General features: G+C 34.3%; 1 protein-coding gene across 1 annotated transcript in view; it reads right to left on the minus strand.

Moving 5' to 3' along the window:
- Positions 1-1,722: 1,722 nt before the first annotated feature.
- Positions 1,723-12,967, minus strand: part of FYTTD1 (forty-two-three domain containing 1) — a 31,389-nt gene continuing 20,144 nt past the window's right edge. The window contains exons 5-9 of the mRNA XM_052637189.1: positions 10,874-10,970; positions 10,412-10,473; positions 8,973-9,047; positions 5,711-5,837; positions 1,723-4,105 (exon numbers count right to left, since the gene is read on the minus strand). Of these exons, the coding sequence (XP_052493149.1) occupies positions 4,007-4,105; positions 5,711-5,837; positions 8,973-9,047; positions 10,412-10,473; positions 10,874-10,970 (460 nt within the window). The 3' untranslated portion in view covers positions 1,723-4,006. The remainder of the gene's footprint in view (positions 4,106-5,710; positions 5,838-8,972; positions 9,048-10,411; positions 10,474-10,873; positions 10,971-12,967) is intronic.

The following is a 12,967-nucleotide window of genomic DNA, read 5'->3' on the forward strand; positions in this document are numbered from 1 at the left end:
AACATACAGGCTAGGAAAATAATTTCCTATTTATCAGGCACTTTTTTTTTTTGATGTGGACCTTTTAAAGTCTTTATTGAACTTGTTTGTTACAATATTGCTTCTATTTTGTTTTGGGGTTTTGCCTGCAAGGCATGTAAGATCTTAGTTCCCCAACTAGAGACAGAACTGCTCCCCCTGCATTGGAAGGTGAAGTTTTAACCACTGGGCCACCACCAAAATTCCTCATTTTTCTTTAAACACTGATAAACCTCATCAGAATATATTGAGAAAAAGGAATTTCAGTTCCAGAATGGTATCACATTTCTTTGTTTTATCAAGCTTTTAGTTGAATAGATTTTAGGTAGAAAGTAAACTGTAATGGCAGGGGAAAAAAGAGACATTCAAAGTCAACAATTTATAAACAAATCTTTAAATCCCTCTTAGAAGGCGAAATCACTCAGTTGTGTCTGACTCTTTGCAACCCCATGGACTGTAGCCCAGGCTGGAATTTTCCAGGCAAGAGTACTGGAGTGGGTTGCCATTTCCTTCTCCAGGGGATCTTCTCGACCCAGGGATCGAACCCGGGTCTCCCGCATTGCGGGTAGGCACTTTACCATCTGAGCCACATGGAAAATCCCTCTTAACGGTTCACATTAGTCCAAAACTCTTGTTGTAAATGCTTGGAGTTTATTGGTGTCATTTTTAAAGGGTTAACTCCAAACTGATCTATGCAAAAATAACTTGCTTTTAACTTAAGGAAAGCTTAAATCTCATGCTTCCTTTTTTTTTAACAGTGGTAAAAAACAAATAATCATATAATTCTGATGAGACTTCAAAGGTTTAGTGAACAGAAATGAAGAAATCATTTTCTGTCCTAATGTTGCCTGCATGTAGAATGTATGGTATTCATTCTCTGCAGTGTATTCATTCTCTGTCCGCTATTTCTTCTCACTCTTACCTCCTTAGAGTAACAGAAATCAAAACAAAAGGTACCCCAAAACTGTTTATGTTACACTGTGAATTACAAAGCTACTGACAGCAAAATATATCTATTATAACAAAAAACCATTGGGCAATAAATTCAAAGTTTCTTCATACTTGTAGTATTATATGATTTACTTATAATTAAAATTGTGGTGAAGTTTATACCTATTAGAAAAAAATACATAATGTTTGACTAGGAACACTGGCCTTTTCTAATAGGTCTACCTAACTGGAATGAAAAGTGATGAAATCTCATAATTATCACTGGCAGAGTGTATTTACTTACCATGTTACAAATGCTAAAGCATGGTATTACCATTTCTTAGATATCTGACAAGCCACACATCATTCCACTATTTTCTGTGGGTGTTCCATTCATGGAGAATTAAAGATCTAAGCTTAAAAGTGACTGGATCACACATAAAGTCTTGAAAAGCTGAGGATCACTGAACCAAGATTTAAAAAAAAACAAAACCTGATGATCTCTAAACGTTCATTCAGTCTAATATATTGCATTCTAAGAAAATTTGATTTTCTAAGTTCTAACTGCCCCTGACTACTTCTTGTTGGAGCTATAAATGAAGCGGTCAAAAGATAGTGGGATGTCAATATGAGTCTAAATTGATTTACCAATTTAATTGTTAGGCAGCTTTTCAAATCCTAAATGTTATAGTCACTACAAAGTTCTCTGTAACACAGAACAATCTAAAAACCACAACTCAATCTTTTTAGCTAAGAATAAATCATGAGAGACCTGTAATATTTTATTTGTTAAAAATGAACAGCTTCAGATCTAAAGGTAACTTTTCCAAAAAACACCAAAAAGTACAGTGTAAAGCATCTCCTCATTAAATACAAACGTTCATTTTGTGATGCACTGCATCAATGTTTTTTACACACCTTGATGCAAAGGGAAATTTAAGTTGCATCTTGTTTAAAAAAAAAACTTTTAATAACTGAAAAAGGATGACTACAACCACATTCTAAGAAAGGAAAAATTTCCTCCAAAAGAGCATATTCCTTTGTTTTTATACAACATGTTAGCACTCAAGAATTGTAATTTGGCTGTAACAAAGGCAAGATTTTGTATTTAAAAAGAAAATGAAATTACAGATGCATGAAGAGCAAAAGTTTAATATACCAAAGACATTTTGTTTGATGCACTTAATATCAATATTTGGAAGGATTTTTTAAGATTTAAAAAGAAGGCATTAATAATAGCTCTGTACAATAATATTTAAAAGAACAAGAAAATGAAAACATCTTTATACCTTATTTTCACAAACTGCTCTAAAGACAGCAAACTCGTGCTCAGTTGCTTTTCCTTTGTTTTAAAATAAGTTATCAATAATTCTAAACCAGTCTAAAATGTATTGTTCATGAATCAAATCTAAGTATTCATACTTGCAAAAATGTTTTACAATGAGTCCTTGGCCTACAGAGAGACTGGAGTTTACTTTCAAATTGTATGACTGGCTTCCAATAATCCCTTATCCGTAGACTTACAAGCAAAATACCAGATATTAAGGATCAGATTTAATTCTTTGGTATAAGCATGAAACTGTTATTGATAGCTTTCCGTAGCTAGCATAACCAAGTAACCAAAGGACCATGAGAAACAACAATGAAGTCTAGTATACCCTGCAACGCAGGCAGGAGCCATAACAATGTTTTGTGTTTTAACAGGGAAAATCAACACAAATAACACACTGAAGGGAAAACTAACACCTACTTAGAGGTTTTAACATTACAGCAAATCAAAAAGTTAAGCTTCAAAATGACCAAACTCGTAACCTGTAGTTTTAATATTTTGCTGCATTTTGGTATTATATCATAACTTAAAATTTACAACCATCTGAGGACTTTCAGCACTAGCTTGGCACAACAAATTAACTCCTCCTAACCCTCCAGAGTATGAGGAGGGGCAATCCTTTTCTCACCACAAATGCCTGAACTTTACACAAGAAATCAGAAGCAAAGGTACAGAACAAGGTCATAATAATGTTAACTCTATTATAATTTTGTACTTTTTATCTTGTGACATATACATTTTTTTAAGAGCTGTATGTATACTGTTCAACTTAGTAAACTTAAAATTTAACTTTCCCAAATAAGAAGTCCAGGACTTTATGGCTAATTTTCCTATCAAAATATCTACGGAACTCAATCCATTTTAATTATAATTATTCTAAATATCATCTGAAGAATACTTTGTGTACACTAGACTCAAAACTACACTAAATCCAAACAGTATACCTATGACCTAGGTTTTAAAGTCTTCATCTCAGTTACCATCTTCCACCTGCTACTTTCTCTCCACACAAATTACCAGATTTTCACTCTGCACTTTCCTCCAATTAGGCTCTATCAGATAACTCTGTAAACACCCATTTACAGCCTTAAAACACCAACATTTTAAACAGAAGCTAATGCCCGGAGTCACATTTCTTATTTTAAGAAAGTTCAGCATTAAAGATTTACAACTCTGGAGGATTAACCTAATGTTATTTGAAAAATGAACGAAGTTCCAGATATCCCCATAAATCTTAAACTCCCAAACTGAAATTCTAATAATTTTTTATATCCCTAATGAAGAAAAGTCAACTGCACTTATTACACCAACACTATTAAAGTATAAGTGACAGCAACAAAGGGACCTATTTCAAATCTTGAAGATCAAGATTTAAAATGGGAAGGTGTAAAAAATGGGCAAAGGTGATGGGATCCTAAATACCACTATCATAAAATAATCAATTTCTATCTTTCCACATTCTTTCTGCTGCATGAGGAATCAAAAAAGTCAAATAGAGAACTGTTCTGTCTGGGTCAACCATGAAATCTTTAAGAACATATAGGTATATTCCCTGTTATTCTTTCAGGGCAGTATTTATACATGTTTAAAAAAAACTTCAAAAATAAAAATAAGAGTTATTTAGCCTTGTGAATATTTTGAAATAAAGTTTCTTGAATTTCTGTGATGAGCTCTTCAAGCAATTAAATTTTTAAGAGTCATCACTGAAAAGTTCCTTTGACATGGGATCTATCCCACGGTTACAAAGCGGCTTCCTCCTTTGTTGAAAGTGAGAGTGGCTCTTTGTTCCTTCAGGATCCCAAATCGCTCATTCAAAGTCATCCCAGTCTAGAGAAAACAAAACAAAACAAAAATTAACAACTTGACTGTAAGCCACATTTGCTTTGGTACAATAATGTGATCATAATGGTAATTCACAGTAACAATACCTAACATTCATATATATATATATATGTGTGTGTGTGAGGGAAACACCCATATGAAATAGGTGAATCCAGTGAAGTTTAGGGAAATCAGCTGTCTACTTGCAGCTCTACAGAATCCCTAAAACGGCAATGCCAAAGAATGTTCAAACTACCGTACAACTACGCTCGTCTCACGTGCTAGCAAAAAAGGAATGCTCAAAATCCTTCAAGCTAGGCTTCAATAGTATATGAATCAAGAACCTCCAGATGTTCAAGCTGGATTTGAAAAGGCAGAGGAACCAGAGATCAAACTGCCAACATCCACTGGATCATAGGAAAAAACAGGGAATTCCAGAAAAACATCTACTTCTGCTTCATCGACTATACTAAAGCCTTTGTGTGGATCACAAGTAACTTAGAAAATTCTTAAAGAGATGGAAATACCAGGCTGAAAGGAAAGTAACAACTGACAAACTAAAATAAGCAAAATAAATTTGGTCAAATTTCTGTCCATACAGAAAATTTTATCTTCACTCCACAGTCGACATTTTAAAATGTAACACTCATTCATAATAAAAATTCTCAGCAAATTACAAATAGAAGGGAACTTCCTCAATCTGATAAAAACAGCCTACTGCTAACATCAAACTTAATGGTGAAAAACAATGCCTTCTCAAGTCTGGAGACAAAGCAAGCAAACATGCTCTCAACATAGCACTGAATGTCCTAGCCATCATAATGAAGAAAACAAAAAGATTTACAGACTGGAAAGAAATTCAAAGAATGACATGATTGCGTACAAAGAAAATCCTAAGTAATCTATAAAATTATTAAAAGCAAAAAGTGTATTTTAACAAGATTACAAGGTTAATACAAAAACTGCCAAAACCATGGTGAGATACACCACTTGACATGCATCAGAATGTTGAAAATCAAATGACAGATAATAACAAATGCTGGTAAGGCCATGGAAAAACTCAGAACTCTCTCACATGCTGGAAGGAATGGTACCACAGCTACTTCTCTGGAAAACAATTTGGTACTTCCCCAAAAGTTAAACCCAGAATTATAATATGATCTAGCAATTCCATTCTTAGGTATTTACCGAGGAGAAATAAAATATATTCATACAAAAACATGAATGTACAGGTTTTTGTGTGAGCGTATGTACATGAATGTTCAGAGGAGCATTATTCACAATAGCCAAAGAATGGAAACAATCCAAATGCCCATCAACTGACAAATAAAATACAGTATATATCCATATGGTGGAATGTTATTTAGGAATAAAAAGAAATAAAATATTGATATACACAATGGATAAACCATGAAAAAATTATGCTAAGTGAAAAAAGGTTCACACATTATATGATCCCATTCACATGAAATGTCCGAAATAAGCAAATCCAGAGACAGAAAACAGATAGACCAGTAGTTTTCTAGGGTTCAGCATAGTTAGGACATCCTATGTAATTCATTATACAACATTCAGTCAATGGCCCAGAGAAATACAGGGGGGGAAATTTACCTGTTTTCCAACACTGTTTATGTCAAATTGTAGGGGGACACCTTTAGGAACTTTCTTTACATCAGATTGATCCCGTTTTGTCAAGAATGAGGGCACAGCAGTACGAGTTAATCGTGGTTTCTGAGTTCTATTAGAAAAAAATTAAGACCAGTTAAACAATCAAAAGAAGAGAAATAAACCACTTGGTTCATAAGACATCTTGACTTGTACACATGTTCAACTGTATGAAGGCTACTTTATTTACATTCTCAATAACCCCGCCAAACCAGTTCTTTTTATTTTTTGAAGTATAGTTTATTTACAATATTGTGTGTTTCAGGTATACAGCATAGAGATTCAGTATTTTTGTAGATATTTCATTATAGGTTGTTATATGTAATGGGTCTAATTCCCTATGCTATACAGTAAATCCTTGTTGCTTATCTATTTTATATATAGTAATTTCTATCTGTTAATTCCATACACCTGATTTTTTTCCTTCTGCCTTCTCTCCCCTCTATGTAACCACAAGTTTGTTTTCTATGTCTGCAAGTCTGTTTCTGCTTTCTATATACATTCATTTGTATTATTTTTTAGATTCCATATATAAGTAATATATAGTATTTGTCTTTCTCTGACTTATTTAATTAAGTATAACATTCTTTCGGTCCATCCACGTTGCTGCAAATAGCAATATTTTATTCTTTTTATAGCTGAGTAACATTCCATTGTATATATACATATATATATGCATATATATATATATATGTGCCACATCTTAATTATCCATTCATCTCCTGATGTATACTTAGGTTGCTTCCATGTCTTGACTACTGTAAACAGTGCTGTTATGAAAAACACTGGGGTGCACATATCTTTTTGATTTAGTGTTTTCATTTTTTTCTAGATATATACCCAGGAGTGGAATTGGTAGTTCTATGTGTAAGAAACCTCCATACTGTTTTCCACAGTGGATGAACCAATTTACATTCTCACCAACAGTGTACATGGGTTCCCTTTTCTCCATATCCTCTCTGACATTTATTATTTGTAGACTTTTTGATGAGAGCTATTCTGACAGGTGAAGTGATACCTCATTGGGGTTCTGATTTACATTTCTTTAACAATTAGTGGTGCTAAGCATCTTTTCTTGTGCCTGCTAGCCATTTGTATGTCTTCTTTGTAAAAATGTCTGTTCAGGTCTTCTTCCCACCTTTTGACTGAACTGTTTTCATATTGACTTGTATAAGCTGTTTGTATATTTTGGATTTTAACCCATTGTTGGCTGCATCATTTGCAAATACTTTCTTGCATTCTGTAGGCTGTCTTCTGATTTTGTTGATGGTTTCCTTGGCTATGTAAAAGCTTTAAAGTTTAATTAGGTCCCATTTGTTTATTTGTGTTCTTATTTCTTTTGCCTTTGGAGACTGATCCAAGAAAATACTGCTATGATTTATGTCAGGGTGTGACCTACCACCTTCGTTTTTTTTTCCAGAATTGCTTGGGTAATTTGGGGGTCACCTGGGGTTCCATGTAAATTTTATCTGCTCTAGTTCTGTGAAAAATGTCCTGGGTATTTTGATAGGGATTGCGTTAACTCTACAGATAACTCAGTAATATGGTCATTTTTATGATATTAATTCTCCCAATCCAAGAGCATGGGATTATCTTTCCGTTTCTTTGAATCATCTAAAATTTCCTTCATCAATGACTTGCAGTTTTCAACACACAAGTCCTTCACCTCCTTGGTTAAGTTTATTCCTAGGCATTTTGTAAATACAATTTTAAATCAGTTTTCTTTTTTATGTTCTCTTTCTGATATTTCATTATTAGTATATAGAAACAGGTATTAATCTTGTATCCTGCAACCTTGCTAAATTAAAAAAAAAATACTTGGTTCTTGACAGACTAATCTAGAGACTAAAATTTATAAATTGCTCACAGAATACCTCTGTAAGTAAAACTACAAACTTTTCAACAGTTTGGAATAACTGGTCATTTCCAAGTCTTAACCTTCAACTAAAATAAAGCAACCTCTAAAATCTTAACAGACTCATCTGATGTTTTCATCTCAATTATTAAAATGGATGTATAGGTAAAACAAAAACTCTGTAAACCTAGGAATTTTTAAAAAAATTTATTATTTTTAAAATATGTTCATCACAATTCACATAACTGATTTCATAACCTACTAATGGGTCACACACATCGACACATACATTTTCCTCTGCTGTGTCAGCTTGAGTACATCTGCATGAAATTCCAAGAAATTAGCCAATCTGCTAGACCACTGGCTGATACAGGACTTTCTTTCAGTTCTAAGTACACAACGTAGATTTTCATTCCTGATACTTTTTGATGGGAAAAATTTAAGAGTGAGAGTTACAGTGTGGTCTAGTGAGGATCCAATGAGGTTTTTCCACGGCTAGGTCAATTATCAGGTTGAATTTGATAATATGGTTTTAGAACTTTCTTGAAATGGATCCTTTACCTCCAGCCCAATCTCCAACACAAATGGAGGAATTTTGACTGTAATTTTGACCATGAGAGTGCTACAATCTCACATCTTGCCTGTGAAATCAGGGTTCAGCTCACCCCCTACCCCAGGCAATATCACTTCTAGCTTCAACCTAGAAAGTTTATAATACAATAAATATAATGGAATGGTGAAGTTAATTAAGGTCATTTAAATTAAAGAATGGGCTTCCCTGGTGGCTCAGTAGTAAAGAATCCGCCTGCCAATGCTGGAGACTTGGGTTTGATCCCTGGGTCAAGAAGATCCCATGGAGAAGGAAATAGCAACCCACTCCAGTATTCCTGCCTGGGAAATTCCATGGACAGAGAAGCCTGGAGGCTATAGTTCATAGGGTCACAGACATGAATTAGCGACTAAACAACAAAAATAAAAGAATATACTATGAAGTCTTTAAAAAAAAGGCTGATGTGTATGTAATGAAGTCCAAAACATGTAACTTTTTCAGTTGTTTTTGGCTTATTTGTCTGCTTACTTGCTTTGGCCATGCTGTGTGGCTTGTGGAATCCTAGTGCCTTGTCCAATCAGGGATTGAATCTGGGCCACAGCACTCAAAGTACTGAGTCCTAACCACTGAACCACCAAGGAAGTCTCTACTTTTAACTTTATATTAATTTCCACTTTGTATTGTTTCCTTGTCTCAGTTTATCCTAACTTGGACATCATACTCTTGAGCAGAGTCAAATATTTTTCTGTTCTCTTACATACTGAGAGATTGTAATTTTTTCCAAAAAGAAAAAAAAGACTTACACTGGGCACTGCACCGCTCCTGGATTATCAATGGATACAGTCAAAATTCCTCCATTTGTGGTGGAAGTTCGCCATCTAGTTTCAAAAAACCAAAAATTTCATTAAAATGAATGTTTATAAATCCTACTGTGTGTTCTACATAAAACATACATTTTAAAGTAGCCATTACTTTTTCTAAGTTTTCAGAAATTATAGATACCTGAGCCCCAACATGATATAATTAATCAGCATATTGGTTATAAGAACTGGATGCTTTAATTTATAAATATTTTTCCATGTAACAGATATATGCACATAAAAAAATCAAATAATTCAGCAAAGCTTCTAGTAAAAAGCAACAATCCTTTACTCCACTGTTCTCCCTTCCTGTTCCCCAGAGGCAGCACTTTTAACTTCCTGATTTTCTGCTTGTTAGTTAAATCCAGTTCACTAAACAAGATACTTAGGTAATATCTTGCTATCATAGGATTCAGCTCATCACACTATCTAGTTTCTCTTCCTACTTTGAAACATTTTGATGGCTGTATCACTATTTTACTTTTATTAATTTTATAAATACATTTGAATTTCTTTCTCCAGCAGTATCTCTTGACATTTTCCCCTACCCACTTTGTAAGAAAGGATAATAGTATTTCTAGTTCCTTCCCTCCACCTCTTCACCCACTTTCTATCAGCTTTACTTTTATGTTTATATAGGTCAAAATCTGACATTTACATTACATCGTTACCAGATCAAGTATCTTGTGCTTTGTTCTATATGTTGATCCTCAAACTCCAGTGCAAAAGAATACTATCAGCATGAAGTTCAAATAGTTGCCATTCTTATACTCCAACTGCTCAAAATAATGACCATTCTAGAAGGTATCATATCTGAACCATGATCATGTGATATATGCTTTGTTTTCTAAGAAGTAGCCATAATTTTAAATGATTTAGTTTTAAACTCTGGTCATACTGATGGAATGTTACAACTTACACTTGCAGTGCAATTCTAAGAGACAAAAACATATTCTTAAAATATCTTCACGGGGTAAGGAGGAAAAAAGCAATATAAGAAGAAAACACTGTATTGTTTTTAAAAATTTATAAATATTCTAAAAGCTCTACTGATTTTCTTCTACTTATTCCCTGAACTGGTCCATTTGTATAAAGCAATTATAAAAAAATAAAGAGCTATTTCATTAAAATGGAATAAACAGGAAAAAAACTACAGAGTAATGCATTTGCTGCTGAAACGTGTAACACTGACATATGAAAATGCCAAATGTTTTTTTGGGGAAAATCAACAAAAACAAAACAGGATTTACTTATTTCAGGCTCAATGGTTAATTCATTCTGGGTCTCATTTAATTTCTTTTAAACTGCGGCACAAAGTAATTTAGGTCACTACTATTCTGGGAGTTTTGAAATGACATCTTGAAAAACAAATTGAAACTTACTGACGAGTTCTCTTTGCTACTACATCGTCTAGCAGTTGTTCTGAGTTCAACTGGGCCTGAACCTGAAGGGGAAAAAAAAAGCAGTAGATCCCACAGAAAGCAGAGGATTTGAATCCAAAGAGCTATCCTGCCCTGTAACTTTATAACCCTGTGTGGTGGGTTTGAATGCAGGAGAGGAACATGTGCCTATTCTGACAACACCTCTTTCTTAGGGTTCCTGTATCAGAATAAGTAATAAAAACAAAATTATTCCTAAATAACATGTTAAATTCTTATAGGATACTGCCATTGATGACAACAAAAGAGAAAAGAGGGGAAAAAATTAATCTAATGTCATGTTCTCCATATTCTAAACCCAAACCCTACCTTGATCATGGGTCATGTCTATAATTGATGACTACTAAAGGTGGATGGTCAGGATCCTTTGTGTAAAAAGAAAACACTGTCAAGGGTTTTTTATACCTTCAGGCCTCTTCTGAAAAGAAAAGTTGCCTGACGAGTGTCTTTCTGATGACTTAATTTATTTCCACTCCTGGTAAAATTATTTGGAATGTTATTTCTGCAACAACAAAAAAAACACATGTACCATGAAAAGTCGGCCACTTAACAACTCTGAAACATCTTGAAAAAATAAGCAAAAATAGTTAAATTCATAGGCTAAAATACTGAGGTATACTAAACACAAAGATTCAATTATGTTCTTGTTTACATGAAGCTATTGAGATCTGATTTACAGATATCATATAACAATCTGGTTAATTCTGGAACTAATTTATCTTACAAATATTCAACTGTCTAAAAGAATTAGTACAAAGAAAATCACACCTAGGTACTTCACTGTCAAACTGCTAAAAAACAATGAGAAAATATTGAAATATAACATATTCTCCAAATCTCTCTCCTTCACTCATATACACTGCTCTCCTTCACTCTTAATACATATTACATTAATATAAATCACACAAAAACTCATACTGTTCCACTGTATACTCTCTCCTGCATAGAATATTGTAACCTTAATTATGTTTGACTTCACTTTCACCAATTTCTAATTTCTACAGAAAGTTGGTAAAAGACAAATTTTCATACTTATCTGCTTATTTCTATAAATAAATGTTTAACATGTCACCTCATCTTACCTCCAACCTTATAGAGGCTCAAATGCATAATTTCCCTAGCCATCTCAATTAACAAGGACTCATTAATGGCTCAGGTAATTGACAAATTCTTGAGAAGTTCCTGTTTTCCAAAAATAAGTACTCCCAATTGATTCTCAAAACAAAGAGATGACAGTTGAGTAAAGTTACAATTATAGCCATTCCACATATACAAAAACTTCATTTCAGGGTTTTTTTTTGGCTTTGAATTATCTTTTATAAGAGATGAATAAATGGTATTTGAAACTGAAATAATAAAACTTCACAGCTTGTCAACTTCTACTTTATCCTTACAGAGAACAGAGTACCATAATCAGTTCAGTTCAGTCGCTCAGTCATGTCTAACTCTTTGCGACCCCATGGACTGCAGCACACCAGGCTTCCCTGTCCATCACCAACTCCCAGAGTTTACTCAAAATCATGTCCATCAAGTCGGTGATGCCATCCAACCATCTCATCCTCTGTCGATCCCTTCTCCTCCTGCCTTCGATCCTTCCTAACATTGGGTCTTTTCAAATGAATCAGTTCTTCCCATCAGGTGGCCAAAGTACTGGAGTTTCAGCCTCAGCATCAGTTCTTCCAATGAATATTCAGGACTGATTTCCTGTAGGATGGACTGGTTGGATCTCTTTGCTTTTCAAGGGACTCTCAAGAGTCTTCTCCAACACCACAGCTCAAAACCATCAATTCTTCTTCACTCAGCTTTCTTTATAGTCCAACTCTCACATCCATACATGACTACTGGAAAAACCATAGCTTTGACTAGACAGAACTTTGTTGGCAAAGTAATGTCTCTCGTTTTTTAATATGCTGTCTAGGTTGGTCATAGCTTTTCTTCCAAGGAGCAAGCATCTTTTAATTTCATGGCTGCAGTCACCATCTGCCCTGATTTTGGAGCCCCCAAAAATAAAGTCTGTCACTGTTTCCATTGTTTCCTCATCTATTTGCCATGAAGTGATGAGACCAGATGCCATAATCTTAGTTTTCTGAATGCTGAGTTTTAAGCCAACTTTTTCACTCTCTCTGCACTTTCATCAAGAGGCTCTTTAGTTCTTCCTCACTTTCTGCCATAAAGGTGGTTTCATCTGCATATCTGAGGTTATTGATATTTCTCCCAGCAATCTTGATTCCAGCTTGTGCTTCATCCAGCCTGGGATTCTGCATGATGTATTCAGCATATAAATTAAATAAACAGGGTGATAATACACAGCCTTGACGTACTCCTTTCCTGATTTGGAACCAGTTTGCCGTTCCATGTCCAGTTCTAACTGTTGCTTCTTGACCTGCATATAGATTTCTCAGGAGGCAGGTCACATGGTGTGGTATTCCCATCTATTTAAGAACTTTCCACAGTTTGTTGTGATCCACACAGTCAAAGGCTTTGGCATAGTCAATAAGG

The sequence above is a fragment of the Budorcas taxicolor genome, chromosome 1, assembly GCF_023091745.1.
Source record: "Budorcas taxicolor isolate Tak-1 chromosome 1, Takin1.1, whole genome shotgun sequence".
Classification (NCBI taxonomy): domain Eukaryota; kingdom Metazoa; phylum Chordata; class Mammalia; order Artiodactyla; family Bovidae; genus Budorcas; species Budorcas taxicolor.